Source organism: Pseudophryne corroboree, chromosome 1 (genome assembly GCF_028390025.1).
Source record: "Pseudophryne corroboree isolate aPseCor3 chromosome 1, aPseCor3.hap2, whole genome shotgun sequence".
Classification (NCBI taxonomy): domain Eukaryota; kingdom Metazoa; phylum Chordata; class Amphibia; order Anura; family Myobatrachidae; genus Pseudophryne; species Pseudophryne corroboree.
In genome coordinates, this window is record NC_086444.1 from 807,031,611 (window position 1) to 807,049,142 (window position 17,532).

The window sequence follows — 17,532 nt, forward strand, 5'->3', positions numbered from 1 at the left end:
AATAGAAAATCTACCCAGCAGCACACGGATGTAGACACATATTGGGCCGACTTCCATGCAGTAATACAGCAACGTACCTCGCTCATACAGCCGGACTGATTCCATTAAGTAGGGCACCAGTAGACGGTTAACAATGAACCCAGGAGTGTCCTGATGAAGACAGAATATTAATTCACACATCTATGGGAAGTATAAGGACTTATTTCTTACATGCACTTTACAGTGGAAGCACTCCACACTACACAGGGACTGGGAAAGAAGGACTAGGATCGGACTCTAAGGAATGGAGTTAAGGCCTTATTGTCTGGCAGTACTGTACAACGAGGGAGAGAATACACAAACATGAAGCCCCTATCTAGTCTCCGTACAATTTATTCATTTGCAAACAAAAATCGCTTTCCTATTTACCTTACATGACACAGGAATTTTTCCAAGTGCTTTACTGAAATCCGTGAGAGAGTCAAAAGTTGTCTGGCTTGTCATCGGTGTCTTAATAATCTGCAAGAAAATAAAAAAATAAAATAAATAAATAAATAGAAATACTGTAGCTTTAATATATAGGTGCACCACTCTGGTAAACATCCCCCTTCCTTTTATCTCTGAACTGAACCTGGGGAAAAGAATTTTCCTCGCTCATAGTTGGCTAAGGCTTCATCCGTCAATGGCAAAGTTGGGAGTAGACATTAGCAATCTACATTTCCCATTCTGCCAGATCACATGCAATCAGATTGGGAGTTTAAACCCGACACACTATACTATGCCTGGCAAACCTGTGCTTCTCAAGCTGTCGTGAAACTACAAGTCCTAGTAGACCCTGCCACAGTTTGCTATTAGGGAATGCCAAAACTGTGGCAGGACATGCTGGGATGTACAGTTTCACAACAGCTGGAGTACCACAGGTTGGCCAGGCCTGCACTATACTATGCCCGGCAATTTTAGCGGAAATTTGGAAGGATCTCACTCATGACACACTTGTGGAAACTGGATGCACTCCTAGGTGTCTCTTTAAGACCCAACAGTTTTGCTCTGATGAGTTACATCTGTTAACGTCCCTATTACCAGAAATATCAGATTAAATGAAGAAAAAATATCCCGTTAAGTCTCACAGGAGCTGCGTGCCAGACTACAGAATTTGCCACCAACGCAGACAGAGCGGTTGATCCAGGTAAGCATATACACTTACCAATCAGCCACTCGATGTGTCTGTCTCACATCACATCCTGCCATGTGAATTTGCCTGCCCAGCTGTGATGTCAGCTCCCACAGCGAATGTATATGGGTGGCCATAGGCTGTGCTGCACAGCAGATGTGATATGTCTGAGCGACATCGTTTACAGACCTATCGTTTGAATACACCCGCCAACCCGCTAGCGACATATCATCCCTTCGCTCGAATGGACAATATATGGTCTAGTGTGTAGCCAGCATAACACAACGGCACGCACTGACACTACCACATTCACAATTGCTATTGGTAAACCCAGTGCTGTCGTTCCCCCCCCCCCCCCCCCCCCCCAATTCATTCAATACATACACATATACAGTCTCTCTATATATTAGGATCATTACATATATAAACACATAGATCTCAAACACCTTAAAATTTAACAAGACTACAAGATTATAAATAAAAAGATTCATAAGGTTTAAAAAGACTGGTACTTCTATGACTGAGAGCTACATTGTTGAATTGTAGTTTTAAAAGTATAGCCTGGCAAGTAGAGATGGCTACCTACTCACTGTCTCAACACAGTGACTCGAATCATCAGGAAGTGTGAATGATTCGAGTCACTCACTGTTTAATGAGTTGAGACAGCTGCAGCAGTAGCCTCTCTCAGCCAGAGGGAGGAAACTGTGTGTCCTTCAGTCAGTGTCTTCTGCTGAGTGTCTTTATCTGTGATTGGCCAGAGGCTATACCAGGTGACACCCAGTGGGAGGGGGGAGGGAGCAGTCACGACTCACCAGTCAGTGAGTGCTGTGCCTGATCCATTTCATGAATCATGATTCATCCTGAGTCTGCCAGTGAGTCGAGACAGTTGTACACTCAGTGACTCAGTGGATGGATCTGATTCATGCAGCATAAGCCTGCAGGAGGTGGAGCCCCTGTGGTACAGTGTTCTCAGCTCAGTGTTCTCAACTCACTGTTCCTGCTCAATGTGATTGTGGGTGGCAAACTCCCTGGAGGCTAGATAATGGATAATAAGAATTTACTTACCAATAATTCTATTTCTCGTAGTCCGTAGTGGATGCTGGGACTCCGTCAGGACCATGGGGAATAGCGGCTCCGCAGGAGACAGGGCACAAAAGTAAAAGCTTTAGGATCAGGTGGTGTGCACTGGCTCCTCCCCCTATGACCCTCCTCCAAGCCTCAGTTAGGATACTGTGCCCGGACGAGCGTACACAATAAGGAAGGATTTTGAATCCCGGGTAAGACTCATACCAGCCACACCAATCACACCGTACAACCTGTGATCTGAACCCAGTTAACAGCATGATAACAGCGGAGCCTCTGAAAAGATGGCTCACAACAATAATAACCCGATTTTTGTAACAATAACTATGTACAAGTATTGCAGACAATCCGCACTTGGGATGGGCGCCCAGCATCCACTACGGACTACGAGAAATAGAATTATCGGTAAGTAAATTCTTATTTTCTCTGACGTCCTAGTGGATGCTGGGACTCCGTCAGGACCATGGGGATTATACCAAAGCTCCCAAACGGGCGGGAGAGTGCGGATGACTCTGCAGCACCGAATGAGAGAACTCCAGGTCCTCCTCAGCCAGGGTATCAAATTTGTAGAATTTTGCAAACGTGTTTGCTCCTGACCAAGTAGCAGCTCGGCAAAGTTGTAAAGCCGAGACCCCTCGGGCAGCCGCCCAAGATGAGCCCACCTTCCTTGTGAAATGGGCATTAACATATTTTGGCTGTGGCAGGCCTGCCACAGAATGTGCAAGCTGAATTGTACTACACATCCAACTAGCAATCGTCTGCTTAGAAGCAAGAGCACCCAGTTTGTTGGGTGCATACAGGATAACAGCAAATCAGTTTTCCTGACTCCAGCCGTCCCGGAAACCTAGATTTTCAGGGCCCTGACAACATCTAGCAACTTGGAGTCCTCCAAGTCCCTAATAGCCGCAGGTACCACAATAAACTGGTTCAGGTGAAACGCTGACACCACCTTAGGGAGAAACTGGGGACGAGTCCGCAGCTCTGCCCTGTCCGAATGGACAATCAGATATGGGCTTTTGTGAGACAAAGCCACCAATTCTGACACTCGCCTGGCCGAGGCCAGGGCCAACCGCATGGTCACTTTTCATGTGAGATATTTCAAATCCACAGATTTGAGCGGTTTAAAATGTGATTTGAGGAATCCCAGAACTACGTTGAGATCCCACAGTGCCACTGGAGGCACAAAAGGGGGTTGTATATGCAGTACTCCCTTGACAAACTTCTGGACTTCAGGAAGTGAAGCCAATTCTTTTTGGAAGAAAATTGACAGGGCCGAAATTTGAACCTTAATGGACCCCAATTTGAGGCCCATAGACACTCCTGTTTGCAGGAAATGCAGGAATCGACCGAGTTGAAATTTCTTCGTGGGGCCTTCCAGGCCTCACACCACGCAACATATTTTCGCCACATGTGGTGATAATGTTGTGCGGTCACCTCCTTCCTGGCTTTAACCAGGGTAGGAATGACCTCTTCCGGAATGCCTTTTTCCCTTAGGATCCGGCGTTCCACCGCCATGCCCTCAAACGCAGCCGCGGTAAGTCTTGGAACAGACATGGTACTTGCTGAAGCAAGTCCCTTCTTAGCGGCAGAGGCCATGAGTCCTCTGTGAGCATTTCTTGAAGTTCCGGGTACCAAGTCCTTCTTGGCCAATCCGGAGCCACGAGTATAGTTCTTACTCCTCTACGTCTTATAATTCTCAGTACCTTGGGTATGATAAGCAGAGGAGGGAACACATACACCGACTGGTACACCCACTGTGTTACCAGAACGTCCACAGCTATTGCCTGAGGGTCTCTTGTGTTCAGGCGGGACGCCATCATGTCCACCTTTGGTCTTTCCCAACGGTTTACAATCATGTGGAAGACTTCCCGATGAAGTCCCCACTCTCCCGGGTGGAGGTCGTGCCTGCTGAGGAAATCTGCTTCCCAGTTGTCCACTCCCGGAATGAACACTGCTGACAGTGCTATCCCATGATTTTCCGCCCAGCGAAGAATCTTTGCAGTTTCTGCCATTTCCCTCTTGCTTCTTGTGCCGCCCTGTCTGTTTACGTGGGCGACTGCCGTGGTGTTGTCCCACTGGATCAATACCGGCTGACCTTTAAGCAGAGGTCTTGCTAAGCTTAGAGCATTGTTTTATGTGGAGAGAAGTCTCCAGACTTGATCACACTCCCTGGAAATTTTTTTTTTTTTTTTTTTCTGTGTGACTGCTCCCCAGTCTCTCTGGCTGGCATCCGTGGTCACCAGGACCCAGTCCTGAATGCCGAATCTGCGGCCCTTTAGTAGATGAGCACTCTGCAGCCACCGCAGAAGAAACACCCTTGTCCTTGGAGACAGGGTTATCCGCTGATGCATCTGAAGATGCGATCCGGACCATTTTTCCAGCAGATCCCACTGAAAAGTCTTGCGTGAAATCTGCCGAATGGAATCGCTTCGTAAGAAGCCACCATTTTTCCCAGGACCCTTGTGCAATGATGCACTGACACTTTTCCTGGTTTTAGGAGGTTCCTGACTATCTCGGATAACTCCCTTGCTTTCTTCTCCGGGAGAAACACCCTTTTCTGGACTGTGTCCAGAATCATCCCTAGGAACAGCAAATTGTCGTCGGAAACAGCTGCGGTTTTGGAATATTTAGAATCCACCCATGCTGTCGTAGAACTACTTGAGATAGTGCTACTCCGACCTCCAACTGTTCTCTGGACCTTGCCCTTATCAGGATATCGTCCATTTTCTTTGAAGAAGAATCATCATTTCGGCCATTACCTTGGTAAAGACCCGGGGTGCCGTGGACAATCCAACCGGCATCGTCTGAAACTGATAGTGACAGTTCTGTACTACGAACCTGAGGTACCCTTAGTGAGAAGGGCAAATTGGGACATGGAGGAAGCATCCCTGATGTCCCGGGACACCATATAGTCCCCTTCTTCCTGGTTCGCTATCACTGCTCTGAGTGACTCCATCTTGATTTGAACCTTTGTATGTAAGTGTTCAAATATTTCAGATTTAGAATAGGTCTCACCGAGCCGTCTGGCTTCAGTACCACAATATAGTGTGGAATAATACCCCTTTCCTTGTTGTAGGAGGAGTACTTTGATTATCACCTGCTGGGAATACAGCTTGGGAATTGTTTCCAATACTGCCTCCCTGTCGGAGGGAGACGTTGGTAAAGCAGACTTCAGGAACCTGCGAGGGGGAGACGTCTCGAATTTCCAATCTTTACCCCTGGGATACTACTTGTAGAATCCAGGGGTCCTGCACGGCCCCAGCGTCATGCTGAGGACTTGGCAGAAGCGGTGGAAGGCTTCTGTTCCTGGGAATGGGCTGCCTGCTGCAGTCTTCTTCCCTTTCCTCTATCCCTGGGCAGATATGACTGGCCTTTTGCCCGCCTGCCCTTATGGGGACGAAAGGACTGAGGCTGAAAAGACGGTGTCTTTTTCTGCTGAGATGTGACTTAGGGTAAAAGAGGTGGATTTTCCAGCTGTTGCCGTGGCCACCAGGTCCGATGGACCGACCCCAAATAACTCCTCCCCTTTATACGGCAATACTTCCATGTGCCGTTTGGAATATGCATCACCTGACCACTGTCGTGTCCATAAACATCTTCTGGCAGATATGGACATCGCACTTACTCTTGATGCCAGAGTGCAAATATCTCTCTGTGCTCTATAGTCAATAAAATACTGTCCCTGTCAAGGGTATCAATATTTTCAGTCAGGGAATCCGACCAAGCCACCCCAGCGCTGCACATCCCGGCTGAGGCGATAGCTGGTCGCAGTATAACACCAGTATGTGTGTATATACTTTTTAGGATATTTTCCAGCCTCCTATCAGCTGGCTCCTTGAGGGCGGCCGTATCTGGAGACGGTAACGCCACTTGTTTTGATAAGCGTGTGAGCGCCTTATCCACCCTAAGGGGTGTTTCCCAACGCGCCCTAACTTCTGGCGGGAAAGGGTATACCGCCAATAATTTTCTATCGGGGGAAACCCACGCATCATCACACACTTCATTTAATTTATCTGATTCAGGAAAACTACATGTAGTTTTTTCACACCCACATAATACCCTTTTTTGTGGTACTTGTAGTATCAGAAATATGTAACACCTCCTTCATTGCCCTTAACATGTAACGTGTGGCCCTAAAGGAAAATACGTTTGTTTCTTCACCGTCGACACTGGAGTCAGTGTCCGTGTCTATGTCGACCGACTGAGGCAAATGGGCGTTTTAAAGCCCCCGACGGTGTTTGAGACGCCTGGACAGGTACTAATTTGTTTGCCGGCCGTCTCATGTCGTCAACAGACCTTGAAGCGTGTTGACATTATCACGTAATTCCTTAAATAAGCCATCCATTCCGGTGTCGACTCCCTAGAGAGTGACATCACCATTACAGGCAATTGCTCCGCCTCCTCACCAACATCGACCTCATACATGTCGACACACATGTACCGACACACAGCACACACACAGGGAATGCTCTGATAGAGGACAGGACCCCACTAGCCCTTTGGGGAGACAGAGGGAGAGTTTGCCAGCACACACCAAAACGCTATAATTATACAGGGACAACCTTTATATAAGTGTTTTCCCTTATAGCATCTTAATATATAATCATATCGCAAAATAAGTGCCCCCCCTCTCTGTTTTAACCCTGTTTCTGTAGTGCAGTGCAGGGGAGAGCCTGGGAGCCTTCCCACCAGCAGTTCTGTGAGGGAAAATGGCGCTGTGTGCTGAGGAGATAGGCCCCGCCCCCTATTCCGGCGGGCTCTTCTCCCGGTTTTTCTGAGACCTGGCAGGGATGAAATACATCCATATAGCCTCAGGGACTATATGTGATGTATTCTTTAGCCAGAAAAGGTATTAACATTGCTGCCCAGGGCGCCCCCCCCAGCGCCCTGCACCCTCAGTGACCGTTGGTGTGAAGTGTGCTGAGAGCAATGGCGCACAGCTGCAGTGCTGTGCGCTACCTCATGAAGACTGAAAAGCCCTCAGCCGCCGGTTTCTGGACCTCTTCTTACTTCGGCATCTGCAAGGGGGTCGGCGGCGCGGCTCCGGTGACCCATCCAGGCTGTACCTGTGATCGTCCCTCTGGAGCTAGTGTCCAGTAGCCTAAGAAGCAAATCCATCCTGCACGCAGGTGAGTTCACTTCTTCTCCCCTAGGTCCCTCGTTCCAGTGAGCCTGTTGCCAGCAGGACTCACTGAAAATAAGAAACCTATCAAAACTTTTACTCTAAGCAGCTCTTTATGAGAGCCACCTAGATTGCACCCTGCTCGGACGGGCACAAAAACCTAACTGAGGCTTGGAGGAGGGTCATAGGGGGAGGAGCCAGTGCACACCACCTGATCCTAAAGCTTTTACTTTTGTGCCCTGTCTCCTGCGGAGCCGCTATTCCCCATGGTCCTGACGGAGTCCCAGCATCCACTAGGACGTCAGAGAAAATATAATAAATCCAAGCCAACCTAAAATCATCCAATTAGCAAAGTATGAAAAATAAAAAATAAAATTTTTATTTGGTTTAGTTACAGACTGAATGATGTGTTTCATGGCTGTTAAGCTTTCTCTCCTCAGCCAGAAGTAATGTGCATATTCTGTAACTAGTATGCAATAAGTGGTTATTAATAATATATCACTATAACACTGAATCTATGTTAATATATTATTAACAATCAGTGCATAAGCAGCTGTCTCCCCCAGATACACTGCACAATCACTGCAGCTGAATAACTCCCTCCATGAGTCCAGCACTGATCTGCCAGCACTGGCAACTCACTGATTCATGTGCAGTCTCTGCAATACATTAAAATACAAATGAGTCATGACTCATGTGCCGAGACACTGACTCGAGACACTTCACTGAACTGAGTCATGTGTCTCAACTCAGTTCAGTGAATCACTTTGCCCATGACTACTGGCAAGCTACAAATTAGGTGTAGAAATGAAGCTATAATTACAGACTGTAAAGACGTACAGCTACTTTCCATCAGAGACGCTGGCGGTTTACTACAGCAAAAATCCAACTTGAGTAATCTCATTGCTAGTAGTCATTTTCAGGTAAAAGCTATTGTTTACAAAGCTGCAATGTTATTACTGGACATCATAGTTAAACTTCATTTTACTTGATAAAGTGGATAAGTTTGACCAGGTTTAAGAACGCTACCATCTCTACTCCTGTTGCTTGAGGTTCTTCCTCCGAGATACTGGGTTTGGTTGGGGCTATTTTTAGATCATATTCTATGTATGGTACTTCCGATGACCTCTCTACCATGCTGTCTGTTTCAGTCAGTATATTAAATTATGGCCTGTGTGTTTAAGCGGGATGTGTTTGATATCCTAGCAGACAGGAATGCCGGCGGCTATGAGACAGACGCGCAAATCCCGACAGCACTAAGGAGATTGGCGCAGGGAAACAAGACAGCACAAAGGTAAGTATCGCTGTGGGTATTTCGGTTATGGCCAAGGGGATGGGGGGGGGGGGGGGGGATATGGATGATTTAGCCCTAGCCGCCACCAGCAGAGGGTTAGGTTAGGGGGAGGAAGGGTAGGGTTAGCGTGTCAGGATGCCGGGATTGGTCATGTGACCGCCGGCATCCCCAATGCCGGGATACCAGACTACACCTGTTTAAACTAATGATGCAGGCTTCATTAACTGCTTAGTTATATGTGGGGTGTGTAACCTCTTTCTCACATTTGATATAGTCTCAGTGTTCCCGTCTTGGGGTCTGGTCTCCCCTCCTCTACTGTCTCATGTTTTATCTTTTACGTCCCACTGGTCTGTATTCCCTTTTACAGTTTTCGGGAGTTTTATAAATGTGTCAAATGCATTTTTCATATACCTATGTATGTACTCTCTCATGCTTGGGACTGCAATCCCTTGGTTCATCTCATTTTGGTGCTTTCTGGATATGTTTTCTTATACTTGTATGTATATTCTGTTTCTTGCAATAAAAAAAATAAAAAAAAGTGATTAAAAAAGAACCAACAAAAAACAAAAACAAAAAAACAAAACAAAAAAAAACAACCACCTAATTTGATTTAAAATTTAATACAACAAATATATGGAAGCAATTGCGAATAATGCTGGTTCTCCTATTGGCTGCATAATACCTATTAGCAACATCCTCCAACAGTGACAGAAAACGTGCAGTTTGATCTCATGTAAGCAAGCAACAAACACTGACCAAATTCTCACTTACCTCTACAAGCTTCATCATAGGAACTGGGTTAAAGAAGTGCAGTCCTCCAAACCGGTCCTGTCTGGTAGTGGAATTGGCTATATCAGTTATTGGCAATGATGAGGTGTTGCTGGCAAATATGGCGTGTCTGTAACAAGAACAGGCAACATCAGCCAACCGGGGAGTAGCTAAATATGTAACAATAAACAATGGTCACATGAAGCCCTTTTATCACTGCTCACCATTTCAAAGAGTTTCACTTTCTATATAACATGTGGCCACATATGCCAATTTTCTATTTCATCCAGTTGTAATTTGCTACAAAACTGTTATTTAGGTCAAGAAAGTGGACTGCCAATGTGTGATGAGAAAAATATCCTGCCCTATGACACATTTTAGTTCTTCTCGTTATTAATCACTTTTCATTATACAGTGACAGGATACGTTAGCGCCTGGAAAAGAAATGGCCCACTTAATTTCATGCGTTTCAGTGCATACTGTATTTCCCAATTGATCATCACCACTCAGAAACCTTGCGTTCCGATTTACTGCTATCAGAAAGAACATGATTATCAGCTTCCTTGCAATACTGAGCAGTAACTAGTTGGCATAGCACTGCAATGCACTCGTTTTGAAACAATGGAAAATGAGCAGTAGTACTGGCTTCTGTACCGACTTGGAGGGAAAAAGTAGGCTAGACACATTTATTTTTGTAATAAGTAATAAGATTATCATCAATTGAGGAATTTAACTATAAAAACTAAATGTACAAAATTTAATGTAGTTCTTGCAGTATTAATCTTTTCAACTAGGGGCATATTTATTACCAGTTATTTATTACTAGTTATTTATATAGCGCACACATATTCTGCATCGATTTACAGAGAATATTTGGCCATTCACATCAGTCCCTGCCCCAGTGGAGCTTACAATCTATATTCCACACCACATGTACACGCACACACATTCATGTTAGGGTTCATTTCGCTGAAAGCCAATTACCCTACCAGTATATTTTTGGAATGTGGGAGGAAACCGGAGTACCCAGAGTAAACCCACACAAGCACGGGGAAAATATACAAACACCACACAGTTAGGGCCATGGTGGGAATCGAACCCATGACCTCAGTGCTTTAAGGCAGTAATGCTAAACATTACACCATACGTGCTGTATTTACTAAAGTGCGGGTTTATAGAAGTAGAGATTTTGCCCTTCACCAACCATATTCTACTTATCGCTTAGCTAGATCAATGAAAGCTGAAAAAGTGTCAGTGGGCTTCTTATCAATTCTAGGTATTAATTGTAATGTTCTTTAGTGTCACTTTTACTTTTCTGATGCTTAATACACTATGGGGTATATTTACTAATGTGCAGGTTTATAGAAGTGGAGATGATGCCCATAGAACCAGATTATACGTATCATTTCTGCAGCGGGTTATATTGGTTTCCACAGGAAAACATTGGGGTGTAGAGTGGATCTTGATCCAGAGGCGCCAACAGGCTAAAGCTTTAGGCTGTCCCAGGATGCACAGGGCCTCCTCTATAACCCCGCCTCCAGGCACTCTGAGCTCAGTTTCAGTTGGTGTCTGCAGCAGCAGGTCAATTAACAGCTGGGCTGCACTGGGCAGCCATGAAAAAGCTTTTTCGGACAGAAAATTTCTTCAAAACTGGACTGTCAGCGCTGTATGTCAGGGTGACACTTCAGCGCTGCAGCTCCATCACATACCAAGCGGCGTTGCATACTCCAGCAGCCTGTTCCCGGGTACTTGCAGCAGAGACACTCAGGCTTTAGGCATACGGTCACAGTCGCTCTCCTGGTTCGCATGGATGCTACGGGGAGGCGGTAAGAGGGTCCCCCAGGCGGGACCCACCATTAAATCGCGTTTCGGCCGCGACCTAGGGAGGCGGGTCGCGGCACTGGCGTGGACCCCACTAGATCACCAGGGCAATAGAGCACAGGTCGGGTGTACTAACGCCCCATTTAATAAGGCTCGCTAGTACCTAGGGTGGAAGTCCAGCATAGGGAAACTGGCGCTGGACCTGTAGCCTCTCCCCGGCCCAGGTTTTCCCACCCTGGAGGTGCCTCGCACGCTCCCTCACTCCCCAACAGACTGAGACGCCAGGCACCATCTTATAAGCATAGTTGCGGCAAGTCTCTGGGACTGCAGGGCAAGGTCTCCCTTGTAAAGGCGCCTGTATACAGCGCTGTAACTTAACACTTGAGTAGTCTACATTTCTTTATACAGACAGCGTTAGTTAAGAAAAAAAGTGTACCTATTACAGGATACATTGTACGAGTATTCTAATGTATACCTCCGGGTCTAGGACAGTGCTGTATTTTAATGTAGATAAATATATATGGGTATAGGCACTCACTGCAGTGTTCACCAATGCAGTTTTATTGAAAACTCACGGACATTCCATGTTAGAAGATAGCATCTTAAATCGTGTCAATGTTTCAGTCCTTTGTGGACCTTTGTCAAGACCAACAGCACAAATACAGACAGTCATCCTGGAGCCCACAACACAGGTCTGGCCCTCTCACCCTTATATACACCACAAGCCCAAATGGACACACACACAGGAAGTGGATACAAAATCATAAGTAAAGCGCCACAAAAACAGCATTAGCACAAGACATTTCAATAATATACTAAAGAATCAGCACCCTGCACAATGCCCAAATAATTTAAAGCTGGACCATAGTAGAGCGGCGCAACATATAAATAAAATATATCAGAGAGCCTCGGACTGTAAATACTATGCGTTCCACCACATGTGGAACGCACGACCGGCGCCTGGAGCGGAAGTGACGTCACTCACTAACCGCCGGAATCAGCCGAACAGACAATTAATAGCTTGAATGCAGGAAATACTTTTGATGCATTCCACATAGTGAAGAATCAAATGGAATGATAACTTAAACAATTAAAATAAGAATTTACTCACCAGTAATTCTATTTCTCGTAGTCCGTAGTGGATGCTGGGAACTCCGTAAGGACCATGGGGAATAGACGGGCTCCGCAGGAGACTGGGCACTCTAAAGATAAGATTAGGTACTATCTGGTGTGCACTGGCTCCTCCCTCTATGCCCCTCCTCCAGACCTCAGTTAGGGAAACTGTGCCCGGAAGAGCTGACATTACAAGGAAAGGATATTTTGAATCCAGGGTAAGACTCATACCAGCCACACCAATCACACCGTACAACTTGTGATAACCTTACCCAGTTAACAGTATGAACAACAACTGAGCATCACTCAACGGATGGCTCATAACAATAACCCTTATTTAAGCAATAACTATATACACGTATTGCAGAAAGTCCGCACTTGGGACGGGTGCCCAGCATCCACTACGGACTACGAGAAATAGAATTACCGGTGAGTAAATTCTTATTTTCTATGACGTCCTAGTCGATGCTGGGAACTCCGTAAGGACCATGGGGATTATACCAAAGCTCCCAAACGGGCGTGAGAGTGCGGATGACTCTGCAGCACCGAATGAGCAAACACAAGGTCCTCCTCAGCCAGGGTATCAAACTTGTAGAACTTTGCAAAGGTGTTTGAACCCGACCAAGTAGCCGCTCGGCAAAGCTGTAAAGCCGAGACCCCTCGGGCAGCCGCCCAAGAAGAGCCCACCTTCCTTGTGGAATGGGCTTTTACTGATTTTGGATGCGGCAATCCAGCCGCAGAATGAGCCAGCTGAATCGTGCTACAGATCCAGCGAGCAATAGTCTGCTTTGAAGCAGGAGCACCCAGCTTGTTTGGTGCATGCAGGATAAACAGCGAGTCAGTATTCCTGACTCCAGCCGTTCTGGAAACATATATTTTCAAAGACCTGACTACATCCAGCAACTTGGAGTCCTCCAAGTCCCGAGTAGCCGCAGGCACCACAATAGGTTGGTTCAAATGAAACGATGATACCACCTTTGGGAGAAATTGGGGACGAGTCCTCAATTCTGCCCTGTCCATATGGTAGATAAGATATGGGCTTTTACATGACAAAGCCGCCAATTCCGACACACGCCTAGCCGATGCTAAGGCCAACAGCATGACCACTTTCCACGCGAGATACTTTAGTTCCACGGTCTTAAGTGGCTCGAACCAGTGGGATTTCAGGAAATCCAACACAACGTTAAGATCCCAGGGTGCCACTGGTGGCACAAAAGGGGGCTGAATATGCAGCACTCCCTTAACAAACGTCTGAACCTCAGGCAGTGAAGCCAGTTCTTTTTTTTTTTTTAAATTCTTTATTTTTCATTTTATAATATAAAACATTTTCCAAATATGTTAGCATACATATCATAGAATAGAATGTGGTCAGCAGTCTCATGTCTTATCAACTGTAGTTATATATAACAATAAATGTTTACAGTTAAAAGGAGTCAACAGTTTCGTCTGTCTTTTCTTAAACTGTGCCACATTTGGTATATTGTACAAAATCTGGAGTCAAAAACAACCTCATATCTATATCGCTTAATAACATAGCTTTTATAGAAGTTGTGAGGTAGTAAACATTTGGAAACAAATAGATAAAGAGGAGGACAAAGGGAAGAAAGGGGAAAGGGGGGAAGCAGAGTGGGGAGGGGAGTAAGTAGGTCACATATGAAGCAAATATAGAAGCCAAAGCGGGGGCCTTAAGGACCCCCGTCCTCAATGTATGGTCAGGACGCATAGTCAGCATAGGTGTTAGTGGTCTTGAATTCAATCCAAGGGAGCCAGGTAGCTATGTAATCTGAATATTTGTCCAAGGCTGCAGAATAAACATCCTCCATATGCATATAGAAGTCAATGCGTTGGAACCACTCCCATATTGTCGGTGGGTTAGTGGACTTCCAATGCACCGGGAGTACAGCTCTTGCTGCGTTATTTAAGTGTTTAAGGAGGGATTTCTTGTAACGGGAAAGGGGTATATCTGAATGCGATAGTAGCCAAAAGTCCGGTCCCGGCGGGACAGGGCCACCCAAAATCTTTGTGGATAGGTCCATAATCGTATTCCAAAAAGGGGCAATCGACAGACAATCCCACCATATATGTATCAGTGATCCCGCATCCCTACCACATCGCCAGCACAAAGGGGAAACTGCGGGGTAGAATTTATGCAGAAGGGACGGGCATCTATACCATCTTGTTAGTAATTTATATTGCGTTTCCACAACGTCTAAACTAGTGGAGCATTGTGCCATGACCTTGCAGTGTGTGTCCCATTGGATCTTGATTCCCCGGTGCATGAAGTCTCTATCCCATGCGTCACAAAAGGAGGGGACAGTGGGAAAGGAACCTTGCTGGAGGATCTTATAGATTCCAGACACTACATGTGTGGGGGCTGTCTCCCGGTCGCACATGGACTCAAAAGGCGTGAGAGTTTTATACAAGTCTATTGTCTCTCTTTTCGAGGTAACAAAATGGTGTACCTGAAGGTAAAACCAATAGTCCTTAGAAGGAATGTCTCCCGCTCTCCGTACTTCAGAGAACGTTTTGAGTTTACCTTGAGCCAGCAGGTGACCCACTCTGGTCACACCTGCCCCCTCCCATCTAGAAGCAATCCCAGTGGACCTACCCGGGGGGAATAGCGGGTTGTCGAAAATAGGCATAAGGGATGTTTGTTTTGACGAGATTCCCATCTTATAGCGAAGCGTCCGCCATAAAGCCAAAGTAGGTCCCACAGTGGGATGTGATGAGCGATTAAATCTAGGGAGCCAGGGCACTACTTGTAGGTTAAGGCTGGTAGAAGATGACTCCAGTTCGACCCATTGCTTCCTATGTGAGATGGGACGTGACCAGTCTACAACTCTATGCAGTATTGCGGCGTGGTAGTATGCAGAGATCATGGGCAATTGCTGTCCGCCTTGGGATTTCAGTCTAGATAGGTGGTTATGTTTGAACCTAGGTTTCCGACCGCCCCAGACAAAGTGGCTTATCGCCTTGTGTGCTTCAGCTAAATATTGAGGGGGAAGTTTTAAAGGAATGGTTTGAAAAAGGTATAATAACCTGGGGAGAATGTTCATCTTTACTATATTTATACGTCCTAGCCATGAAAACCTCTGCGTGAGCCAGTGCCTCATCTCCTGTCTCAGTTTGCGGAGTAGTGGAGTATGATTAATAGCAGTTATAGTATTAAGTGTCGATGGGATCTGGATTCCCAGATACGTGATATGGGATTTTTGCCATGTAAATTGGAATGATTGCGACAGGAGGGATGTCGTGGCAGGCGGAAGTGTGATATTCATCGCCATAGATTTTGAATAGTTAATTTTAAAGTTTGACATATCTCCGAACCGTGCGAATTCCTTCATAAGGTTAGGTAGAGAGATCAGTGGATTCGTTATGACTGCCAATAAGTCATCCGCAAAGAGGGCCAAACGGTGGTCAGTGTTACCTACCCGTAGTCCCACAATGTCAGGATTACATCTGATCGCACGCGCCAGTGCCTCCATGCATAGAACAAAGATTAAGGGTGACAGCGGGCAACCCTGGCGTGTGCCGTTAGTAATTGATACGGGTTCCGAGAGGACGCCATTCACCCTGATCCTAGCAGAAGGGGCCTTATATAATGAGAGAATTTTTTGTAAGAAAACATCCCCCAGACCTAATCGCCGAAGTACTGCCTCCATAAAATCCCAATCCACCCGATCAAAGGCCTTTTCTGCGTCTGTGGAAAGGAGCATGAGAGGCGTATTCGTCATCTGCGCGTGCGCTATTATATCAACGACTCTAATAGTATTATCTCTGGCCTCCCTGCCCATAACAAAGCCAACTTGATCTGGGTGGATTATATCTGGCAGTAGCGGTTTGAGACGATTAGCCATGAGTTTTGCGAATAATTTTACATCTACATTTAATAGCGATATTGGCCTATAGCTAGAGGGGAGCGTCGGGTCTTTGGAATCCTTCGGAATGACAGTGATATGGGCGCTCAAGGACTGGTTCGAAAAGGGAGCCTTTGGTGATATGGCATTACAGGCCTGTAGGAGAAGGGGGCTGAGTTTATCCTGAAAGGCCTTATAATATGTGACTGGGAAACCATCAGGCCCCGGGCTTTTACCGCTGGGAGTCGCCTTTAAGGCAGCTAGCAATTCTTCTTCCGTAAAGGGGTCATCTAGTGCCCGAGCAATGTCCGATGGGAGAGTCGGGAAAGAGATCTCTTCCAAAAAATTTTGTATGTTGTGTTTGTGATCAGCGTGTGCAGCTGTTGGCCGCCTAGAATTCAGGTTGTATAAGGTTGAGTAATAAGTATGGAAGATCGCCGCTATCTCCGTATCAGAGGCCTGGGATACCCCGTCAGCATTCGTGAGCTTTGGTATGTATGTTAAAGATCTCTGGGCTCTGAGAGCCCGTGCCAGAAGCTTTCCGGGCTTGTTTCCCCATCTATGATATTTATGTCTACATTTACGGAAAGCCCTACGCGTTCCGTCACTGAGTAAAGTATTAAGGGCTTGCCTCGCTGTTTGAAGTTCAACAAAGGTATCTGACGCCAACGTAGATTTATGAGTCAGTTCCAGCATTTTTATTTTTTCTAATAAGGCGTTTCTACACTCAGCTTTCTGTTTTTTCATATGTGAGCCTAGTTTTATGCACTGGCCTCTAATCACACATTTGTGTGCCTCCCATAACACCACCGGAGATATATCTCCCGTCGCATTCAGAGAGATGTAGTCGTCTATTGCTGTCTCAATTTGGCCCCGATACACAGGATCCCGAAGGAGTTGTTCGTTGAATCGCCAACGCCAGTGTTTGGGGGGTGGATGATGAAGGGCGAGGGTTAGCGTAATTGGTGCGTGGTCTGACATTGTTATTTGGCCGATAGCTGCATCCACCAACAAATCCAAATGGGCATGGCTCACGCAGAGGTAATCTATCCGCGAGTATGAGTTATGTGGGGGTGAGTAAAAGGTAAAATCCCTGTCTGAAGGGTGTAGAAGACGCCAGGCGTCAACCAGTTGGAAATCATGTAAAACAGCTCGAAATCTCCTGGACTCTCCAAGAGTATTTCGTGGAGACCCAGAGGAGGAATCCAAGCGAGGTTCAAGGATCCAATTAAGATCTCCACCCACCACTAGGGTACCCAGTATGCTTTGCTCGATTAGTTCCAACGATTCTCTAAGAAATCGGGTTTGGCCCTGGTTAGGAAGG

At 46.2% G+C, this 17,532-nt stretch overlaps 1 protein-coding gene across 2 annotated transcripts in view; it reads right to left on the reverse strand.

Annotated features, from left to right (window-relative positions):
• HADH (hydroxyacyl-CoA dehydrogenase) overlaps window positions 1-17,532 on the reverse strand; it is a 136,818-nt gene that overhangs the window by 42,944 nt on the left and 76,342 nt on the right. For both annotated transcript variants that reach the window (XM_063919154.1, XM_063919147.1), the window contains exons 4-6: window positions 9,421-9,547; window positions 409-498; window positions 78-150 (exon numbers count right to left, since the gene is read on the reverse strand). In XM_063919154.1, the coding sequence (XP_063775224.1) occupies window positions 78-150; window positions 409-498; window positions 9,421-9,547 (290 nt within the window). The remainder of the gene's footprint in view (window positions 1-77; window positions 151-408; window positions 499-9,420; window positions 9,548-17,532) is intronic.